This window comes from Crocuta crocuta, unplaced genomic scaffold (assembly GCF_008692635.1).
Source record: "Crocuta crocuta isolate KB4526 unplaced genomic scaffold, BGI_CrCroc_1.0 scaffold144, whole genome shotgun sequence".
NCBI lineage: Eukaryota > Metazoa > Chordata > Mammalia > Carnivora > Hyaenidae > Crocuta > Crocuta crocuta.
This window is the reverse complement of record NW_027529669.1, coordinates 2761542-2783583: the sequence shown is the minus strand read 5'-3', so window position 1 is coordinate 2783583 and position 22042 is coordinate 2761542. Positions and strand designations below refer to the sequence as shown.

Genomic DNA, 22042 nt, shown 5'->3' with positions numbered 1-22042 from the left:
TTGATCTTTGATTGTCTTTATGGAGTGTTCTTCCAGCTTGTGTGATAGGTGAACCCTAGTGTTCCAGCCATTCTTCTCTGCTCCCTGAACACAGTCTTGGTTTCTCACGTGAGGCCTCCATCTCTTCTGAGCTGCAGGTGTGCATGTATCTCAGTTAAATGTCTCGACTTGCATGTCGTCACCATCTATTTGGCCTTCATCCTCTTGGGCTGCTGTAACAAAACTACCACAGACGGCTAAGCAATACCTGTATTTCTCACATTCTGGAGGCTGTGAAGTCTAAGGTCAAGGTGCCAGCAGGTGAGAGTCTGCTTTCTGACTTGTGGATGGCTATCTTGTCATTGTCTCCACGTGGCCAAGAGAGATCATCTCCTGTCCCTTTTTAAAAATAAAAAAAAATTAATGTTCATTTTTTTTAAATGTTTATTTTTGAGAGGCAGAAACACAGGCAGAGTGCCAGTGGGAGAAGGCAGAGAGAGGGAGACAGAATCTAAAGCAGCCTCTAGGCTCCAAGCTGTCCACACAGAGCCTAATGCAGGGCTCTGACTCACAGTGAGATCATGACCTGAGCTGAAGTCACATGCTTAACCAATCAGCTGAGCTACTCAGGCACCCCTCCTGTCTGTTTTTATAAGGGCACCAATCTCCTTACTCAGAGCTGCACCCTTGTGATCTAATTTCTTCCAAAGGACCCACTTACACATCGTATTAGGGATTTGGTATGTCAACCTATGAATTTGGGAGGGACACAGACATTCAGTCCACAGTACTATTAAGCTCAAAATCTCTAAATTTCAACTCCTCATTTTTACCCCAGACCAAGCCTACTACTACAATCCCTTCCAAATTTCCATCTGAGGGGCCATGAATCTCACGCAGAGTAACAGCGACTTCCCGTTCAGCCATCCTTTCTGACAGAGATCAGTTGTAAAGTTCTGCCTTCATGATTCTTTCCAGTCTTTCCTTTCCTCGTACCCACATCATCCTGGTTTAGGCCTTTGTGCTTTGGTTCTGTACTCATGGGTCCTTAATGGATTCTCTGTCCATCCAGGTGCCCTCTGTTGAGTGCTGCTCGAACACCTTCCCAGAGTATTTGTGCACATTAACCTTCTTCTCAGGTTCAGAATAGAGGTATGGTGACAAACAAGAACCCTTCATTGGCCTCATAGTGTAGTGCCTTCTTTGCATTCACTGTCATGCATTTCTGTACCGTCTGTATGATGGTCTTCCAGACTTTAGCCACCCTACCTCCCCGTTGAAGTCTGCCCACATGAAGAAACAAGTCCCTTCCAACCAGAGTACTCGTTTTCCTTCTGAGATCTCCTGTGCTTTGTCACCTATATACATCTATGTATGTATGTATTTCGATACCATTTACTTTCCTAGAATATAGCTCGACACTCATTTGTACTTAGCTATTTTTCAAAGTCCAACTTAGGACCAGCTTTTTCCAAAAGTCTTAAAACCACTTGGCCTTCAATTATCACTTGGCCCTAATTTATCTGTCCATAAAGGTCTATAGCTAAGATGACTGTGTAATTTATCATCCAGACCAGAACAGTTTTGGGAGTGAAAAGATCATTAGTAAAGCCAGGAATATACCGGAACTTCCCTGGAAAAACTAGGACAAATGTCACCTGGTCTGTAGCCCGTGTGTCTGTAACACTTTCCATTTGGCCCTTGGTGTTTACTACCAAGTATTGATTGGTGTTTAATCATTTTAATGCTCTGATGGTTGTATCCCGACTCCCAAGAAATCAGTCCCTCTAAGCATTTACATCATGCCTTCTACTTCCTCACATTCCTAGAACTTAACACTTTACCATCTATTTTAGTAGACTAAATTCTGTTTAATTAGGATGCTGGTAGAAATCATTACTTAGCAATTTTTACCTTCTATGTGGGAGGTGGTTTTGCCAGGAAGATAAAGTTAAATTTAAATTTTCTCTCTAATTTAGCTTATTGACATGTGCATGCAGAACTGTGGTCCAAGTTTCCAGTCTCTGATTGTGAAGAAGGAATTCGTTAAAGATAGTCTGGTTAAGCTGCTGAACCCCAGATACACCTTACCCATAGACATTCAGAATAGAATCTTGAATTTCATTAAGGTAAGTCTATTGTATGCCTGATGGGATGGAAGACCTCTAAGATTAGAACTGTAATTATGTACCTCCTGATCGATTTACTGATCCTTTTACAAACCTAGGATTGAGCCAGAAAACATTGTACTCTTTTATTTTCCAAGTAATAATAATTTATTGGAATTGGATGGTACCCTATTTCTGAAGAATTTTTAGTTATTTCCAAACTTTTTCTGTTTGTTTTATTTATGTCAAATAAGAGAGCAATGTGTACACTTATTTGACAGATAGGGAAATTGTTCCGGAGTAGATAACAGACTACTTTCAAAGTTATTTGGCAAAGGAGCTACTGATGCTATTTTAGAATCTGTCTATTCTGGATTCAGTATAGCAAAAAACAACAGCACCTATTCCAGGGTTTCATTAAAATGCTGAGGCATGGGATTCTGATGATTAAAAATTTATTGTAGTCTCTGAGAACTTTTTTTTTTTTTTTTGGTCCATGGCATTCAAAAGCAGCTTTCTCTTAGGAGAATACAGAATTGTCAATCTCTCATTTTCTGTCTCCAGCTTAAAAATTGCATTTTGATTTAGCTGTTGTTTTAACTCTGTAACCATCTCTTGAATTCAGAGTTGGTCACAAGGTTTCCCAGGAGGTGTGGATGTAAGTGAAGTGAAAGACGTGTACCTTGACCTTCTCAAGAAAGGTGTTCAGTTTCCTCCCTCAGATGCAGAGGCTGTAACAGCAAGACAAGAGGTAGGAGGCCCTTCTTCAACTGCTGCAGAATAAGATCAGATATTACGTGACTCTTCTCCCTTAGAAAGGGACAACCCTGCCTCTCTCCAACTTAAAAAGATGAATTTATAAGAAGGCTGTTGCATATCTCCTAGATAACCAAGCCACAGGAAGGTTGGTGTTAGGTGGATCTTTAGAACAGAGAACCAAACACTCCAATGTCATTACTTGCTTCTCATTGCAGAGACTAGGTTTTCTTGCAAAGTAGACCTAGCTCTCAAATTTTCATGTTAGAGCTTTAACTTTTTCAGATTCCAAGCTCAGAAACCTTAGAAAAGGGACCAACCTGGGTCAATCTGCTGCTTCTGAACAAATTATCTGAGGTCATATAAGAACGTGATGGCTCCAGAGGGAAATCATTAGGTAGACTAGAAGAGGGGACCGTTTTCAAAAGAACTTGTGCTGGACAGGCAGGGGTCTGTACCATGGGGGGACTATCAAACTTGTTGTTCATCCTGAGTCTATGGAAGAGTTTCTGGATATTCACATATTTGCAAACATAAGTTTGCAAATAATTTTTGCAAATAAGCTTTTGAACTTGTAATACTTTGAGTACTGATTATAATTCAGCTCTTGCTGTAATTTCCATAATGTGAAAATAGTCCTTCTTCCCTGCTGTAGATTGTAGTCCTCCCTTGATGGAAAAGTGGGTCAGATGTATACCAGAAGTCTGATCTTTGTGGAGGCTTTGTCCTGAAGGCTAACTCTTCTACTTGTGCAGGCTGTTCCCTGGCCACCAGCCACCTGCCCCAGCCTTTTTTTACCTGCATGAGTGTGCTAACCGTACCTCTTTTATTCTTTCTTCCAAGGCGTAATATAGTAGTGGCCTAGGACCTTGATACTCAATTACTCAGTATGTGATTTGGGGTATATATAATATGGGAGCATGTTAGGCATATTCCACTGTCAACTAAATTAAACTCCCCATATTTACAATATTTCTAGGTGACTTTCTGGACTTAATGTCAAAACACTGACCTGAGCCCTGTGCTTCAGGTTCTCCACTCAAGGTTGGAAACCAGGCATTGACTCTGGGAAGCCTTCATTAGTGGAGAAAGGAGATGCCCTTCCAGCCGTGGCTTAAAAAGACTCGACACGAATTGTTTTAGCATTTCTTTTTAAAAACCTAAAGAGACGGCAGCAATAATCTCACATGGCAGTTACCTTGTAGATCCTTGGTATAAACGAAGAGCACTTTATTAAATTATCATTTAGTTAATAACTGTAATAGCCATCTTTTATTGAATACTTACTCTATTACGGGCACACTATTAGCACTATTCTCAAAATGCTGGCCAGGGTGGACACTTGACGATTGACTCTGGGCCAAGACCCTCTACCCAGGATTTTGGTTGAGAGGAGCAATTGAGCCATCTTAATAGAAAAGCCAGGCTTGGGGTGGCTGTGTTAATTCCAATAATAATATTTCCATATTTCACGTTGGTAGACCACTCAGATCTCCTCGAACCCACCACCGTCTGTTCCATCCGCACCAGCTCTTCCTTCTGAGATTGTTCCCAAGAGCGCTACTATTACCTTGGTCCCAGAACAGGTAACAACAGTGACAACTATACTTACTGATGACTCTAAGTTATCAACACTTTATATGCAGTTGTTCTTAACAACAATGGGAGGTGGAGGCACATTATTACACTCACTTTACAGAGGAGAGGACTGAAGCTTAGTGATACTCTGTGACCTATCATGGCTTAGTTCTAAGTAGAATGAATCCTATGGATTCTGTCTGATTCTAAAGCCCAAGCTCTTAACCATAATGCTTGGTTAGTGGTTGTCTTTGTGGAGGCTGGGCTGTGGAATGGATCTTGTATTGACCAGCTGATTGCTGTTGATCCTGGTAAGACTGTCCATAATATACCATTCCAAAGAGCTCGGTAAGTGGTAGCCTTATTCCTAGCATTAATTGTACCAACTGAATTACATTTACTTTGTTGTCTATGTTTATCAAAGGTCTGGATAACCAGTAACTATTTGACGCACATTTGTGTTTTGCTATAAGGGAGCTATCATTTAATACTTTGTATTATTATTCAGTATTCTATAAAAATCCATGTGATCGACTTCTCTTAGAATTTAGTGCAAAAAGAAAAGTTTTTCTGTCGATTATTTTTTTTTTTCCCTTTTCTAACACCATGGGAACTAGAAAATGCTCATTTTTTTCCCGTTGGTTTTGCTGCTGACATCTGCCATTTTGTCCAGGTTCCTGTGATGGTTACCTTCTCCCTTCTCTGTATTGGTTCTAATATGACTTTTTTCCGTTCACTTTTAACTTTCTTAAAGCAGGTTTCTAGATTTATTATGACTTCTAGATTTATTATGATTTCTAGATTTACTATGAGAGTTCTCAAGTTCTTTTAGAAGGTAACAGATTGTACATTTCTAAAACAATTAGATATTTATATAAATCTGAAAATATTAAATTTTGCAAAAGAGATTTCTCTACTAGCAGATGTCCCCTTGGTAGCAGAAAACAGGGTCACCATTCTTTATGTGTCACATTGTGATGGTGTTGCTCTCCACAGATTGGAAAGTTGTGTCACATTGTGATGGTGTTGCTCTCCACAGATTGGAAAGTTGCACAGTGAATTGGATATGGTGAAAATGAATGTGAGAGTGATGTCCGCCATACTGATGGAGAACATTCCTGGGTCTGAAGACCATGAAGACATAGAGCTTCTGAAGGTGTAGTATGGTTTCATGGACAGTCAGTCGTCACACCGTCTTCCATCTCAAGGCTCTAAGAATAACTTTTATATTAGCTAGTTCATTTTCAGTTGATTTGTAAACTTAGCAAGGACCTGCAAGGATGACCTTATCAAAAATGTTACTATTAAGTAACTTAGACATGGTTCTCACTCTCTCACAATAAGTAATTTAGCAATGTTAAATCAATTATAGCCTTAGTCATATACAATTTCCACTAGTCGCTAATTGTTTTTGGTTTTTTTTTAATGTTTATTTTGAGAGGGAACATGGGCGCACACACGAGAGAGAGAGAGAGAGAGAGAGAGAGAGAGAGAGAGAATTGATTGATTGATTAAGGGGAAGGACAGAGAGAGAGAGAAAATCCCAACCAGACCTGTCAGCACAGAGCCCGATGGAATTTATGAACTGTGAGATCCAGCTACCTTAGCTGAAGTCAAGAGTTGGATGCTTAACTGATTGAGCCTCTCAGGTGCCCCAGTCAGTAATTGTTTTACATATATACAAGTTGTCTCTATAACCAAGCACACAACAAACATATTGAGTGACCACAATGTGATAAAGGATATAGAAGCCAGGAGACTGTCTTAGTCCCCAAAGAACTTATGTCTTGTAAGCAAGATTGTTTTCTCAACAACCAGTTTAAGTCATTTTAGATGCTGTGATTGCTAGGAATTTATCATACCTTGGGATCAGGGGTGGGGGCAAGGAGTACACTGAGGGTTTTTGTTTATATTTTTAATGTTCATTGAGAGAGAGGGAGAGAGGGAGGGAAGGAGAGAGACAATGAGTGGGGGAGGGGCAGAGACAGAGAGGGAGACACAGAATCTGAAGCAGGCTCTAGGCTCTGAGCTGTCAGCACAGAACCCGACATCAGGCTTAAACCCACAAACTGAGATCATGACCTGAGCTAAAGTCAGACGCTTAACTGACTGAGCCACCCAGGTGCCTCTCTGTAGCGGTACTTCTTGTGGGCAGTCTTAGATGTCCTGGATTATGCTTCCCTCTAATTCAGGAGTTAGAAATCTATGTTTGGTGGTCACATGAGGCCTTGGTCTGTTTTTGTGATGCCTATGAGCTCAGAATGGTTTTTAAGTTTTTAAAAGGTCATTTCTCAAGCTTTATCTATGCAAGCCTACTTCCAGAGATCACTAGGGAGTCAGAAACGCTTTTTAAGGACCTCTACACCACCCTCCACCCACTGTGGATGGATTGGAGTTTGTGGTATCTCTCTGGTACACAGGGGTAAGAAGAGGATTTAAAGCACAGTTTGAGAGCATAAAGCTCCAAGTGAGGAGTGGTAAGAGCTGGCCTTGTACAGGTTATTTGAGGACCTTATATGCCATGCCAGAATGGGCTTTAACCCTGAGGGCAGAAGGGAACCATTAAAGGGATGGAAACTGAAGGACAATATAACCAGACATTGAGATAATAACCTCTAGAGAATCAAGACCAGATTCTAAGAAACGGTTGTAGACCGTATTTACCACTTACACTACATTATATGGGGATGTAATCACCTCTGGTCAAGTAAGTTTGCAAAAACCAACTGCCTGTTATGTTTCTCCTCTTGGAGGTTCCTAGAGCTTATTAGTATGGTAAAGGTGCCTACGAGTCTTTGTTAAACCCAGCATTTACAAACGTACTTGACCAGACAATCCCCGTTTGCTGAGTATGTTAACATCCTACAGAACATGAGTGTAGTATTCCTTGAAAAACAAATCATTATTTTGGCACAGTGGCTTTAAGTGTATTGCTTTGAGAATCTTTTGCATAGAAGCATCATATTTTACTAAGGATTCTTGGAGTTCTTGGTCTTGGACTTCATTTCTGTATGTATAATATAAAAAGCTAAGAGGATACTTAACAAAGGTAATATTAATATATCCTATTAGAGTAAAAGGAAAATTAATCATTAATTATAGTTCCTTTGTAATAATCCTCTTTAAAAAATCCACAATTGAAGGCTTTTACAGATACAAATTTTATGACTTAATGTGTGATGAGCATGTTAACTAAAAATTTTAAATTAAATATCAAAGTAAGAATATGGGACAGATCGTATTTTTCAGAAATGGCCACAGCAGTATTTCTAGTGCCACATGGACTTTCCAGGCCTTTCAGAGCTTCTGCAGTGACCTGATTTATGGCTTTTCTCCCTGCTTCATCCATCTGTGGCAAACAGTCCTCCATTAAAAATGTACACAGAAACATTCCTTTAAATACATGAATCCAGCTTTATATTGTGCCCCATCCTGGAGAACACCAAAGTGCCTTTTTGTGTCCCAGTCTTTGGGTACATGTTTGGTTGTGTTCTGCAACGTTAATGCTCATACGTTGTCTTAATGCCAGAGTTTAGGGCTGTGTGTTGCCTTGAATAATAAGGAGTCTTGGAGTGTAAATCAACAGTAGAATACCACTCATGGCCCATTGAAGTTGAATGGGTTGTGGCACCTGACCAAGCCTACTGAATGTGTAACTTTATTTTTCTTTTTATGTTTTTCGTTCGTAGCACATAGAGATCTCGCAAGGAGTGCTATTGTTAACATTCTTTTGACCAGAATTGGAATTTTTTCTTTGTACTCTCAATTCCCTCATAAAAGAAAACTATTTCCCTTCTTACAACACGTATGACACTAAGTCTGTGAAGTGTTTTTTCTTCTTACATTAAACCATTCTGACACTAACTACCCAGAGTTAGCACTGACCGCACAGGTTAAGGACTCGGTCCCACAAGACCATCCCCACTTCAGATGCCTGTTGCAGGTCTGAGTTTCCCAGACTTTTGACTGACATGCTGTAAACTGGAGGTTCCCACAACCCTCTCCATGGGTTTGACAGTTTGCTAGAATGCCTCACAGACCTCAGGGAAACACGTGTTGCTTTATTATAAAGTGTATTACAAAGGATACAGATGAATAGTCAGGTGAAGAGATACGTCCAAGGTCCAGAAGGTTCCAGGTGCTACAGAAGCTTAGCTTTTGTACTCACGGAGCTGGGATGTATTGCTTTCCTGGCATACGGATGTGTTCAACCACATGGAAGCTCTCTCAACTCCTTGTTTTTAGAGTTTTGTGGAGGCTTTATCACATAGGCATGTCGATTATTACCTCGAATTTTCAGAGGATTATCACATAGGCATGACGATTATTCCCTCTTCCCACTCAGAGGATGGAGGGTGGGGCTGACGTTCAGGCTTCTAATCATGGTTTACTCTCTCTGGTGAGCAGCCCCCCATCCAGGAGCCCACCAAGAGTCACCACATTAGAACTAAAGATGCTCCTATCACCCAGGGAATTGCGCAGGATTTAGGAGCTCTGTTAGAAACCACGGGCAGAGACCAACATATAAATATCATATTTTACATATTGGTTGTAGCCATTTAGATGTCCCAACTGTGTATTGGGGGTCTTTGATGCATCTTCCCATCTTACTCAGGCCCCAGGCTTTGTCTCCTGCCTCTCAAGGTTATTTGGAGCTTGACAGATGGGTGCCTTACAAGCTTTGTATCTTTATTACCTCTCCTGTTTTTGGATCCTATTTGTTTTTTCAGTGTTTGAGGATTTCTCATCCTTAATTGAGAGCTTAAGCATGTATGTTAGAATAGTATCATATTGTATCTACCATTTTTAGGTACTGTGTTATCAGGAAGGTTTTTGGATATTGAGTACAATACTGTCCTAGAAGCCAAAAACTATATAGCTTGCTTTTTTAAAAAATTGAGGTAAAATTCACATAACATAAAATTAACCATCTTAAAGTGTATGATGTAGTGGCATCTAGTGCAGTCACAGTGGAACCAGTTCTTCTCTTTGGGTCCAGAACCTTTGGAACTAGTTCTGAAAAGGAAACCCCATACCCATTAAGCAGTCTCTCCCCTGTCCTGTCTTGTCTGGTCCCAACTGTCTGCTTACTGTTTTTATGGATTTGTGTATTCTGGATATTTTATATAGATGTAATTGTGCAATATGTGGCCTGTGTGTTTGGCTGCTTTCATTTCGCTTACTCCACTGACCTTGTTTTCAAGGTTGACTCATGTTGTAGCACATGTCAGAATTCCATTCCTTTAGTGGCCCCATAGTATTCCATTGTATGGATATACTACATCTTGTTTATGTGCTTATTACTTGATGGACATTTGGGTTTTCACCTTTTGGTTATTAATGCTATGAACATTCATCCAGATATTTTTTTTGTATTCTTATGTTTGGTTCTTTTTTTAATTTTTTTCAGTGTTTATTTTTGAGAGAGAGAGGAAGCACAGTCAGAGAGGGGCAGAGAGACAGGGAGACAATGAATCCAAAGCAGGCTCCAGGCTGTGAGCTGTCAGCACCGAGCCCAGTGCGAGACTTGAGCCCACAACCATGAGATCATGACCTGAGCTGAAGTCAGATGCTTAACTGACTGAGCCACCCAGGCGCCCTCTGCATTCTTTTGAGTGTATAACCTAGGAGTAATGCTGCTGGGTCATGTAGTAATACTGACCCTGACAGTTCCTTAAAAAGTTAAACTGTTTTCCACAGTGGCTGCACCATTTTATATTCCCACCAATAATGTATGAGAATTCTGGTTTCTTTGCTTCCTTGCCAACATTTTTTTTTTTTAATAACTGTCTAGTAGGTGCCAAGGGTATCTCATTATGATTTTGATTTGCATTTCCTAATGATACTGAGCATCTCTATAGAGCTTTTTAAAAGGTAAACCGGATCATGTTGTTCTTGCTTGAAACCCTCCAGTGGCTTCCTATGACACATGGAATAAAACCCCAGCCTCCTTATTCTGGCCACAAAGCCGTCTCTGATCAGCTCCTGCCTTACCTCTCCTTCCACAGCACATGGAACTCTTCGGTCCACATACTCTGGTCACCTTCCCATTACGTGGATACACCGAGTTCTTGCTGGGGACAATTTCATCCTTGATTGTCCTGCTTCTCCTCTCTCCTAATAGCCAGCTTTTTCTCCTCACTTTGAGCTTAGTATGTTACCTCCTCCAGGAAGCCTTCTCTGACTCTCCAGGCTTTGGACTATAGATTTTGTCAGCCACTCTCCTGACCCATCACCTTTTCATCCTCCTCCTACTGCTCTGAGGCTTTTCTCAATATTTGTTCAGCCACCATTGCCTATTAGAATGGAAGCTCCCCAAAGCTTATCTCACCAAGTGCTCAGGTTCTGGCTCTCAGACCAGTGCCTGGCATGGTGTAGTCACTCAATTAAGAAAACAATTTTTAAGTTTACTTATTTATTAGGGAGTGAACAAGCGACGGGGGAGGGGTAGAAGGAGTAGGGGAGAGAATCCTGTTCTGTCAGCATAGGAGCCCAATGCGGGTCCCCAACTCCTGAACTGCAAGATCATGACCTGGGCCGAAATCAAGGTCAGACATTTGGTTGAGCCACTCAGGTGCCCCTCAATAATAAATTAATGTTTCTCCCTCTCTAGATTTTATGTGGTTTAAAATAAAAATCTTTATCCTTGCTATGAGAGACTATCTTCATTTTTTTGTTTTCTAGTTAGATGGCTTGTTGTCCAAATAACATCTAACAATTCATACCACCTCCATTAATTTCAAACACTCCTTCATCGCATTCTGTAGTCTAATACAAAGACGTCTTTCTGGAGGCTCTTCTCTTTGTTTGATCTGCTTACTCCTGTGTTGGTATCATACTGTCTTAATGATTCTAAGTATGTGTTTTCATGCCTTTGTGGAGTTGGTCAGTGAAACAGATGGCATACCCAATTTGGATAATGTGAAGAAAGTTTAATCAGGGTACTATTTATTCAGCAAGGTATTTCAGGATTTAGGGAGACCACAGGAGCTAGTTCATTATCCTGTGCTATTAACTAATATCCCTAGGCATAAATAGGCAAGAGGGAAGTTTTGCCAGAACCCAAAGGAAAGGGCATAGAACAGGGCAGAATGTGGATGGGGGATCTGGAGGGCAAAAGGCATTCAACACATAGGAAAACTCTCAAAAAAATGATTGGCTTTTCTTGTACATGTACTTTACCAGTGGTCACAGTGTTATTATGCAATTTGTTTACATTAAAATCAGTCTCTGTACTTGAAATCTTTTCTGGTTTTGTCTGTGGATGCTTACCTGCTACCAGCTGTTCTGTTTATTTGGAGCCCATTCCCTGTCTGTAGCCCTCCGTCAGAAATCTAGTAGACTTACGTAAACTCCCTTTTCTCTTCTCCCAGCCCAGGCTGAACAATTAGATCCTGAAGCTCTGCTAACTAGCAGAGCTCTTGCTCTTTGTTAGACACTGAGGCAGTAGAACTATTTTGTGTAGTAGACCCCTTTCCCTGCCACCATATTGTTCCTGGACTTTGAATTTGATTGGGGGTGGAAACTGGATTTATTTTATTTTATTTTTAATGTGTATTTTTGAGAGTGAGGGAGACAGAGCGTGAGTGGGGAAAGGGCAGAGAGAGAAAGAGACACAGAATCNCGAAGCCGGAAGCTTAGCCGAATGAGCCACCCAGGCGCCCCATGGATTTATTTTAGATTGACACATTGGGGTACAAAGATTCAGAGCTGCATCCAAGTTTGAATATTTTGATGAGTTGAGAGTGTCTACTCTGGTCACAGGGATGAAAGATCTGAGCAGCGTGAGTCTTGCTTTTGTTTTCTTGGCATTTTACGCTTGGCTTTAGGCCACTTTTAACTTGAATAGCTGAATTCCCCTGTATCTCCCATTTCAGTCTTCTCTTGTTTTTGCCTAGCCCCAGAAGGACAATGAAAGAACGTAATGTTTTAGTTTTCTGTAGAATAAAAAAGCAAGCTCTGATTTTGAAAGTACAACTGGAGAAAACCTTAGTCTAACTTGGCAGAGAAGTTTAAAATCAGGTGAGTCGAGGGGCGGGGTGCCTGGGTGGCTCATTTGGTTAGGGGTCTGACTTCGGCTCAGGTCATGATCTTACGGTTCGTGGGTTCGAGCCCCGTGTCGGGCTCTGTGCTGACAGCTCAGAGCCTGGCGCCTGCTTCAGATTCTGTGTCTCCCTCTCTCTCTGACCCTCCCCTGCTTATTCTGTCTGTCTCTCTCTCTCTCAGAAATAAATAAAAATGCTTAAAAAAAATTTTTTTTAAATAAGATAAAATCAGGTGAATCGAAAATTTCATCCTGTATGGATAATTTGTAACCGTTGGGGGAAAAAAATGTAAAATAAAAAAAAATCCTCTTCCACTGAACACTCTAANAATTTCATCCTGTATGGATAATTTGTAACCGTTGGGGGAAAAAAATGTAAAATAAAAAAAAAATCCTCTTCCACTGAACACTCTGTCTCTTCCATTCAGAAATTGGAAGGGACTTTCAGTGTCCCTGAGACCACCTCCCTTCCTTAACAGAAAGGGGTTGATCTGCCCACACAGAGGCAAGTCATGGAGCTGGGGAAGAACCTCATTTCTCCTGAACCTATGTTCTATCCATTATACCAGCTTGCTTCTCATTTTGAGCCCTGAATTGACTTTCTAGGATAGGTGGCTAACCTGTTTTTACCTACCTCTCTAGCTAGGTTGGAAACAACTTGAAGTCAGTAACCAAGTCTTCTACTTCTAAATCCATATAACTACACATATTTATTGTACATGCTTTGAACACTGAATGAGTTCATTAAATTTCTGTTGAATTCAATAGATCAATGCTTTTTGTTGAAGAATTAGTTATTTAGGACAAAAGAGCTAAGGGTTACTGAAGACAAAAGCTTTTGGAGAAATAAAATGTTGACTGTATTTGGTTAGGGAAAAGGGTCAGAGGATTCTAATGAGCTGATCTTTTTGAGTATTGACAGTTAATTTACTGTTCACTCAGTTGATGTCTTTGTAAGGAAAAAGACTATATATAAGCAAGTTAAACTGAGAAATGTTCAGTTTTAGGGTGGGGGATAGATTTTAGTTTTTGAGATAGAGATGTTCTCTAGGTCTCTTGCAGTTTGGGTGGGGAGGTAATATGTTACAGGCTGATAATAGGAGTATTGCCATGCAGACAGTATTTCCGGAGAAGGCTTGCAAGAAACCTATTTCTTTCCCTTTTTCAGGGGAGATATTCAGACATTTCTGGTTTTCTTTTTACAAGTTGTGTTGCTGAATGTGATCCAGTTACAGCTGGAATTGAAAGTGCGAAAGAACCTCCTTCCTGAATTCCTGAGTTCTCTGTGGAGGACTCGGAGCCGTCTGGATGTCAGGAGAGGAAGCACTTAATAAGCTCCTTTTTGTTTTACTCCAAATACTTTTGAATTGATTGTTAAGTTCCCTTTAATTGAGAAGCCTACCTTTGCTTTGATATGGTATTAAAGGGGGGTAATTCCAGGGGCTCTGTGGACAGATGCACCAGCAGCTGTTGCTCTGTGTTTTGACTCTCCCCCCCGGCTCCCCACATCCATGGCCCTATGGGTGCCTGCCGTGGGGGGACTTCTGACCCGTCCTCTTGGTTCACGGTGCTTGATCTGGGCTGTTTCCAGGTGGCTTGGCCCTCCTGTGAGACAGACATCAATTGCAAAGATCAGAGGGTGCTGGCTTTTGAAGAGGTTTTTCAAATTCTGCTTTGCAAACTTGCTGAGAGATGCAATGTTCCTTTCACGTTTCCATTCCATCTGTCTTTTGAGAGGGCAATGGGAGGGTCTTCTTGTGACCAGGGGCTATTGATGTTGGCTGCAAATTCATTTCAAATTAATTTCTACATTTTTGTCACAGGCATCTAACAGCTATTGTATTTCCTTGATCTTGACATTGTTCTAGCAAAGCTGCCAGTGAGCAAGGAGAACAATTTCATTATACTCACTAAGGGAAAAGTTCTCATTCATCGTAGGGGTTATATTGAATGCTCTTCTTCGTTCTTTCTTTTGCATGATATTAGGTCCTGAGTAACTGCACGAGTAGTACAGGATTGTATGAGTTATCTAGTTAAGCTTCTAGTGATACTTCCCTATGCAATCATTAATAAATTTATTGACTGCCCACTGTACGCCAGACAGCATGGGGTTTCAACTTTACCATTGTCTATTCTCACAACAACCCTACAAGAAAGTTGGTATCTTTGTTTTACAGATGCATAAAAAAACAAAAACAAAACTGAATCTAAGATTTAATTAAATCCCATGTCAGGTATGCATATGGAGAGGCCTTGGGTTTACTGAGTCTGAGGTCTGTTTTCTTTGCACTATTCCAGGGGGCTGTAAGTAAGCCACCTGTCTTTGTTTTATTAGGATATGGCCACACCCATTTGTTTGCATATCATCCCTCGTTGCTTTCCTGGTATAATGGCAGACTTGGGTAGTTCTGACAGAGAACATATGGTCCACAAAGCAGAAAATAAAACTATCTGCACCTTTAACAAAAAAGTTCGCCAAGCACTGCTGATAGTGGCCACGTCATTAGCAAATAGGACAGTTTTTTTTCACTGCAAATTGCAGTGATAAGACCCAGAGTCTGTTCATCTGTCTGTATCGTTTTTTTTCCTTTTTGTTTCCTTTTGTCTTGTAAATGTTTTTGTTAGGATTCTGTAGCAGGTAGTGCTTTTACCTCTGAGTCTAAATGCCAGTTATTAATGGTTTGATGGATTTATTTAGAGATTTCCGGTCAGGACTCATGTAATAGATTGTTTGAGATTCTAAATGGCTTTGCCAGCTGTAAGTTTTTCTGTGTGTCTGTCTGTCTCAAGGGGAAATGAGTCAGGTAATGGAATAGTCTGATGATTTAGCAAATTCAGTAGCTCTCATTTTGGAGGTGTTTTTGCCTGACCTTAATGTACTATTATCTTTACAAATTTTAGCTGAGGTGGGTTTGAAGAAATAGGAATATTAGTTTTATGGTCCTCAGGCTTGCCTATGAGGACAGAAGTTGTGAGGCAGCAGTTTTCAAATTGTCTGTGTACATAAACCCTTTTGGATGCTTACAAAAAAGCTTGTAAATTCCCAGACCCTCAGTCCTGGAGATTCTGAATCCATGGGTCGGCTGTAGGTGCCCCTGATGCTTATGAGGAGAAGCTGGTTTGGAGAGTGCAGTCCTGGCTTCATGTATTGATTGTAGGTAGTCCAAATAATGACAGTATCCATGACTGTTTTGTTTTTTTTTTTATTGTTGATTCAGTTTACCTTGGAATGTGAATGTTTTAAACTTTAAATATTTAAGTAAAACATCATAGGAAAATTATGTTGCTGTAAATGTATTTTAACTACTACTTTCTTCTACTACCGCTAATAGCGACAATAAACATTTTGTGTTTTATGCAGTGCTTTATAGTTATGGAGTTCCTCATTATACACATCTCATTTGCTTTTTACGTCACCCCTTGAGGTATAGATGTAGAAACTAATATAACTTTGATTTGTCAAATGAGGAAACAGATTTGGAAAACAAGTGATTTCTGTATTCTACAGCTAGTAAGCTGTACCTCCAGAATTCCCATACACCAGTTCTAATTTCTAGTCTGGTGTTCTGTGCAATGTACCATGGAGTCCTTATGACACCTATTTTGGTTTTTAGAGGAGAATATGATCATGTGTAACTCATTGCTTTCTGATAAGAAGGATGAGTTGTGCATAATTAAGTCCTTTGGTAATCTCCAATAGGTGACTCATTGGGGAGGTTATCAACTGGCATATACGGATCAGCAAATTGGTTGATTGTCTTTATAGAACTTCCCTAGCGTGGAAGAAGAAATGTCTCTCCTTTCTTTGACAGAAGCTTTATAAGACGTGTCGGGAGATGCAGGAGAGGATCATGGACCTGCTTGTGGTGGTGGAGAATGAAGATGTAACGATTGAGCTAATTCAAGTGAATGAGGATTTGAATAATGCCATCCTTGGATATGAGAGGTGAGCTAATGGTGTACCCTCCCCTCCCCTCCTCCAATTCTGTTTTCTCCAGCAGTTGCTTTGCATTCTTATAAGAATGTCTACCAGGTAAACATTCTATTAAGATCAAGAACAACTTGAAGATAAGGCCACCTTCCTTCCAAGATTGGGGACATGGGCCTGGCCTTCTGGAAGCTTGTGATAGGGCTTGCAAGAATGAAAGCACATCTGAGCAGTGCCAGGAGCATTCTTGGGCACTCTCAGGTGGTATATAAACATTTGATCATAGCAGGGCCTGACCTTATTCACCTGATACCATCTGCACGGAACACATTATAGACTCAAACAAATGAACAATGTAAACAAAGGGAGGTTTATTCTAAGTTTGAGATGGACAAAAGCATAGAATATGCACAGGAGATGGGAGGATATTTTATTTAAAAACATTTTTTTAAAGTTCATTTGAGAGAAAGAGAGCAAGCAGGGCAGGGACAAAGAGAGGGCGACAGAATCCCAAGCAAGATCTGCCCTGCGAGTATAGAGCCTGATGTGGGGCTGGAACTCGTGAATTGCAAGATCATGACCTGAGCTTGTCAGAGTCAAGAGGCAGACGCTCAACCAACTNCCTGCGAGTATAGAGCCTGATGTGGGGCTGGAACTCGTGAATTGCAAGATCATGACCTGAGCTGAAGTCAAGAGGCAGACGCTCAACCGAGCTACCCAGGCCCCCTGGGATGATATTTTATATGAAGAAAATAGTCTATAAAAAAGCAGAACAGGGGCGCCTGGGTGGCTTAGTCGGTTAAGCGTCTGACTTTTGCTTAGGTCACGATCTCGCGGTTCGTGGGTTTGAGCCCCGCGTTGGGCTCTGTGCTGACAGCTCAGAGCCTGGAGCCTGCTTCAGATTCTGTGTCTCCATCTTTCTCTGACCCTCCCCTTCTCACACTCTCTCTCTCCTAGAAATAAATAAAAATATTAAAAAAAAAAAAAAGAACAGTCAGTAAGGACATTTTGTATATGAACATGGATTTTTTTTTAAATTGCCATTCAAAAATGTATGAAGGCAGAATTTTAAATAAACTAAAACGTTAGTGACAAAATGATTTTCTCCTAAATTTTTTTATCATTGTGATCATGTATGGAACATATACTTTTGTTTCTTTCTTGATTTTATTCACAGTATAACATGTGTTTGTATAACCTATTTTTTAAGTTTATTTATTTGGGAGTGGAGGCGCAGGGAGAGAGGAGAAAGAGGATCCCAAGCAGGCTCCACACTGTCAGCACAGAGCCTGATGTGGGGCTCGATCCCACGAACTGTGATATCATAACCTGAGCCGAATTGAGTCAAATGCATAACCAACTGAGCCACCCAGGCGCCCCTAGTCTGGGTGTTTATAAATGCTTTTGATAAACCATTTTTTTAAAATGTATCTTTATTTTTGAGAAAGACAAAATGCGAGCAGGGAAGGGCCTGAGAGAGAGGGAGACACAGAATCCACAGCAGGCTCCAGGCTCTGAGCTCAAACCCATGAACCATGAGATCATGACCTGAGCCGAAGTTAAGACACTCAACTGATGGAGCCACCCAGGTGCCCCATAAACCGTTATTTTTAATAGCTACATCATAACAGTCCATGTTTCTCACAGTTCACTTGTGAGGCATTAAGTTGTTTCTAAGTCATTCATCAAAATAAGTCTTAATAATCTATTGTAATAGGCAAGCCTGTAAGTCAGAAAAACACCTTAAACCTAAAAACAAATATACTCACTTGGAAATTGGAGTAAGTGCAGTGGAACCAAGTACACGAGGGCGGTCTGGTGAGAAGAGCGGCCGGACCTAATCCAGGTGGAAAGGAGACGGGCAGTGTGTATGAGGAGGTGCCATGTGAGGAGAGAGCTGCAGAATGAGTGGGCATTGGTTAAATGAGGAGCAGAGCAAGAGCTTGTATGGTATGTGAAGGGATGGAAAGTAGACAGGCCTGGAGGGAGAATGAGCACCGAGAATCCAGCCCCAAGGAGCTGTGGCATGCCTAGACTGACAAACGAAGTCTTCCTCTGTCTTCATGTAGAGTGCTGTGTATAAACACATGTGGAATCTAACAACAACAAAAAAAAAAAGAAAGAAAAGCAAAAACAACACAAAACCAACCAAGCTTATAGGTGCAGAGGAACATGGTGGTGAATGCCAGGGGTGGGGAGTGGGAGAAATGGGGGAAGAGGAGGTCAAAAGGTAAAACATTAAAAAATTAAAAAGAAACCGCAACTAAATGTAATGTGTGGCCTTTACCCTACTTTGGACACACTCATATTAAAAAGCATGTATATGCTGATGGGAGAAGTTTGAACATGGATAGAATATTCAGGACTTGAGGGGAAAAATATCAGCGTTAAGTAGGTGGTTCAGTTGGAAAATGTCTTTATTTTTGGCGAATGCTTTCTAAAATATCTTTTGATGAGGGGCGCCTGGGTGGCTCAGTCACTTGAGTGTCTACCTCTTGATTTCAGCTCAGGTCATGATCTCAGGGGCATGGGATCGAGCCCTACGTGGGGCTTCATGTTGACTGTGGAGCCTGCTTGGGAGTCCCTCGCCCTCTCCCCCTCCCTCCCTCCCTCTATNCTCCCCTCCATTTCCCCCTCCCCTTCTCCCTCCCTTTCCTTCTCCTCCCTCTCTCCTCCTCTCCCCTCCTCTCCCCTCCTCCTCTCCCCTCCTCCCCCTCTCTCCTCTCTCTCTCCTCCCCCTCTCTCCCACTCACAAGCACACTCCCTCTCTCTCTTACTCTAAAAAAATAAATAAATAATACAAAATATCTAGGGGTGAAATGTCATCAAGTATATGATCCAAATATTTCACTGAAAAATCTATAAAGCAAATGTGGCAAAGGTACACGGTTACTAAATTCAGCTGATAAACAAAAGGGTGTTCATTATACTGTTCTTTTTACTTTCCTATACATTGCAAAGTTGCCTAATAAAAGGTTATTAGGTTATACAGATGAACCTGGGTTAACAATGTCACCTATATAAAACAACTTATTTTGGCACTTTTAAAATGTTGTGTAAAAACAATGTACATAAATGCATCCATAGATCTATTATTAGGATCCTGGGGAAAAAAAAAAAAAAGAAAACCCATACCTCCAGGTGAATCTCATCTCTTTCCAAACCAATCCGTAGAACTTACTGTCACAGTACTTCTAAAGCTTCTGAGCTCTCCATGCTTTTTCCAGATCCTCCTTTCTCAGTAGGAGTGATGTTGGCATTTCAGGTGAGACCGTTTTCCCTTGTGTGGTCACTATCTAGTGATTCAGAAGGGAAATAGGGGAATAGAACTGGATTCAATGTTTTGTTGTTGTTCAAATCTTGATGATTTGGGGAAAATTGCTTACTTTTTTAAGACTTAGGTTTGTTCTTTTCTGTTGAAGAGGATAATACTATCTCTTTGGAGGGTTTCATTTTTATTTCGAAAATTGAATGAGTTCGTGTATATAAAATCACCTTGGGGAATGCTAGCCCATTGACACATTAAATATTAATTCCTTGGTCCTCCCCATTAACATCCCCCTGGGCCTTTTAGAGTTTTTTCCATTGATCATGAATGAACCGGAGAATCAGTGAAGTAAAATGAATAGCTATGAATAGGTTTTTTCCTTCACTATCTCATACGTACTGCCTGTCAGAGATAGCAGCCATTTATATGAAGGGATGACCGGCCATTGACTGCGAACTGAACAGACTTCTGCTTCTTGCTTTTTGTTTTCTGTGGTATGAATCTTAGTAAGTGGAAAAATAAGGAAAACCGCATGGTTTTCAGCAGAGTGCTGCCTTCTGGTTTTCATTTTGGGGAATTCTATTACAAACCATTAAAACCACTGACTAAAAGCTTCCTCTGAAGGGAAATGTGTATTTATTTGGTCTAGATATCAGGAGATTGGGTTACTTCTGTGAACGACTCATTCTCATTCAGCTTTGAACCATGTGTGCTTAACAGAACTGCTGTCAGCTGTGCGAGAGAAACACTGAAGTCTTAGATGCAGAGAAATTTTTCGTCTCTAGAAAGGATAGTAGTCTTGGTGTATTTCTTATGGCTGCTGTAACAAATTATCACACATTTTAGTGGCTCAAAACAGCATAAATTTACCACCTTATAGCCCTATAAGAGCCTGAAATGGGTCTCACTGAGCTAACGTCCAGGTATCAGCTGTGCTCTGTGCCTGTGGGAGGCTCTAGAGGACAATCTGTTTGCTTAACTTGTGCAGCTTCAAGAGCCTGTCCATGGTCCTTGACTCGTGACTCCTTTCCTCCATCTTCAAAGCCAACATCATTTAGTCAAGTTTCTCTTACATTGTTTCATTCTTGCTTCTTCTTCTGCCTGCCTCTTCCACATTTAAGGGTCTTTGTGCTTACATTGTTTATCTGTGTAATCCTACGCTGGATCTTTAATCTCCCTATTAAAGTTTCCCTTCCCTTTGCCATCTAACCTAACATACTCTCTATTTCCCATGATGAGGATATAGAGATCTCGGAAGGGGGACATCCTTTTGTTCATCACAGTCTGCTCCCTCGTTCCCCAAGGATTCACTTCCATCCATATGCAAAGTACATTCACCCTATTCCAACATCCCCCAAAGTCTCTACTCATGACATCTAGGGAAGAGTTGTACAAATAAGGAAACAGAAGTTTGTTACTCAAGGCTGGATCTTTGAGGGTTGTTCAGACCCAGCACATAACTAGCATACAAGAAGACAATGCCATAAGTAGGTGGAAGAAAAAACCATGTGTTTTAGAAAGGGAAAGATGCTTAACTAAGTACATGTTCCAGTTTAGTCCAAGCTTTTAAGGTGTGTAAGGTTCATGCAGTCAATGTGTTACTATACTAATAGTACATGTTTCTGAAGCAACTCTCAGTTTGCAAAGCATTTCTGCATTCATCCATTTGTATTATCTTTCTAGAGGTTGCCCCAGAAAATAAAGTTCTGAGGAAATGCTTCAAATGCTGCTATTCTCTTTTAGCAGATGGAGAACTGAGGATCGGAAGTTATATCCATGATCCTATAGCTGACACTGAACCTTGGACTTGTGCCTTCAACTTCACTCTTCTTCCAAACCTATTGTTTATTTATCTGCTCCTCTTTTATTCCCAGTATACAAACAGTGTAAAACTTAAGTTGTGAAAGGTTGATATGTTTAGTAGAGATCAGGTGTCTTATAAAAAAAAATGAAGATAAACAGTGAAGTTATGTTAAAAGTCTTTGAATATTTATGGAACATTATTTATAATGGCAGAATTGGAAGCAACTTAAATATTTGTGATCAAGAGTAGTTAAATGTGTGCTACGTCCCTCAGGTAACATATGCAGGCCACTAAAAATTGCATTTCTAACTAACTAGGAAAATGGTCACAACATAATTGAATTATGTTACAGAATTAATGTGAAGTATGATTGCAACTAAGTTCAATACAGATTAATTTACAGAAATAAATACAGGAAATACATCATGATTTTAATAGGGACTATTTCTAGCTGATGGAGTTATTATTTGTTTTTAATATGTATTCATTTTCTCACAGTTTTCCCTTAAAGCATTATTACCCCTATAAACTGGGGAAAAATTATTAAACGACTTCATTGGGAGTCGATGAGGGGTGA

General features: G+C 40.5%; 1 protein-coding gene across 2 annotated transcripts in view; it reads left to right on the top strand.

Moving 5' to 3' along the window:
* Positions 1-22042, top strand: part of TOM1L1 (target of myb1 like 1 membrane trafficking protein) — a 47719-nt gene that overhangs the window by 7897 nt on the left and 17780 nt on the right. For both annotated transcript variants that reach the window (XM_077762877.1, XM_077762878.1), the window contains exons 4-8: positions 1959-2108; positions 2713-2838; positions 4325-4429; positions 5461-5577; positions 16278-16411. In XM_077762877.1, coding sequence (XP_077619003.1) covers positions 1959-2108; positions 2713-2838; positions 4325-4429; positions 5461-5577; positions 16278-16411 — 632 coding nt within the window. The remainder of the gene's footprint in view (positions 1-1958; positions 2109-2712; positions 2839-4324; positions 4430-5460; positions 5578-16277; positions 16412-22042) is intronic.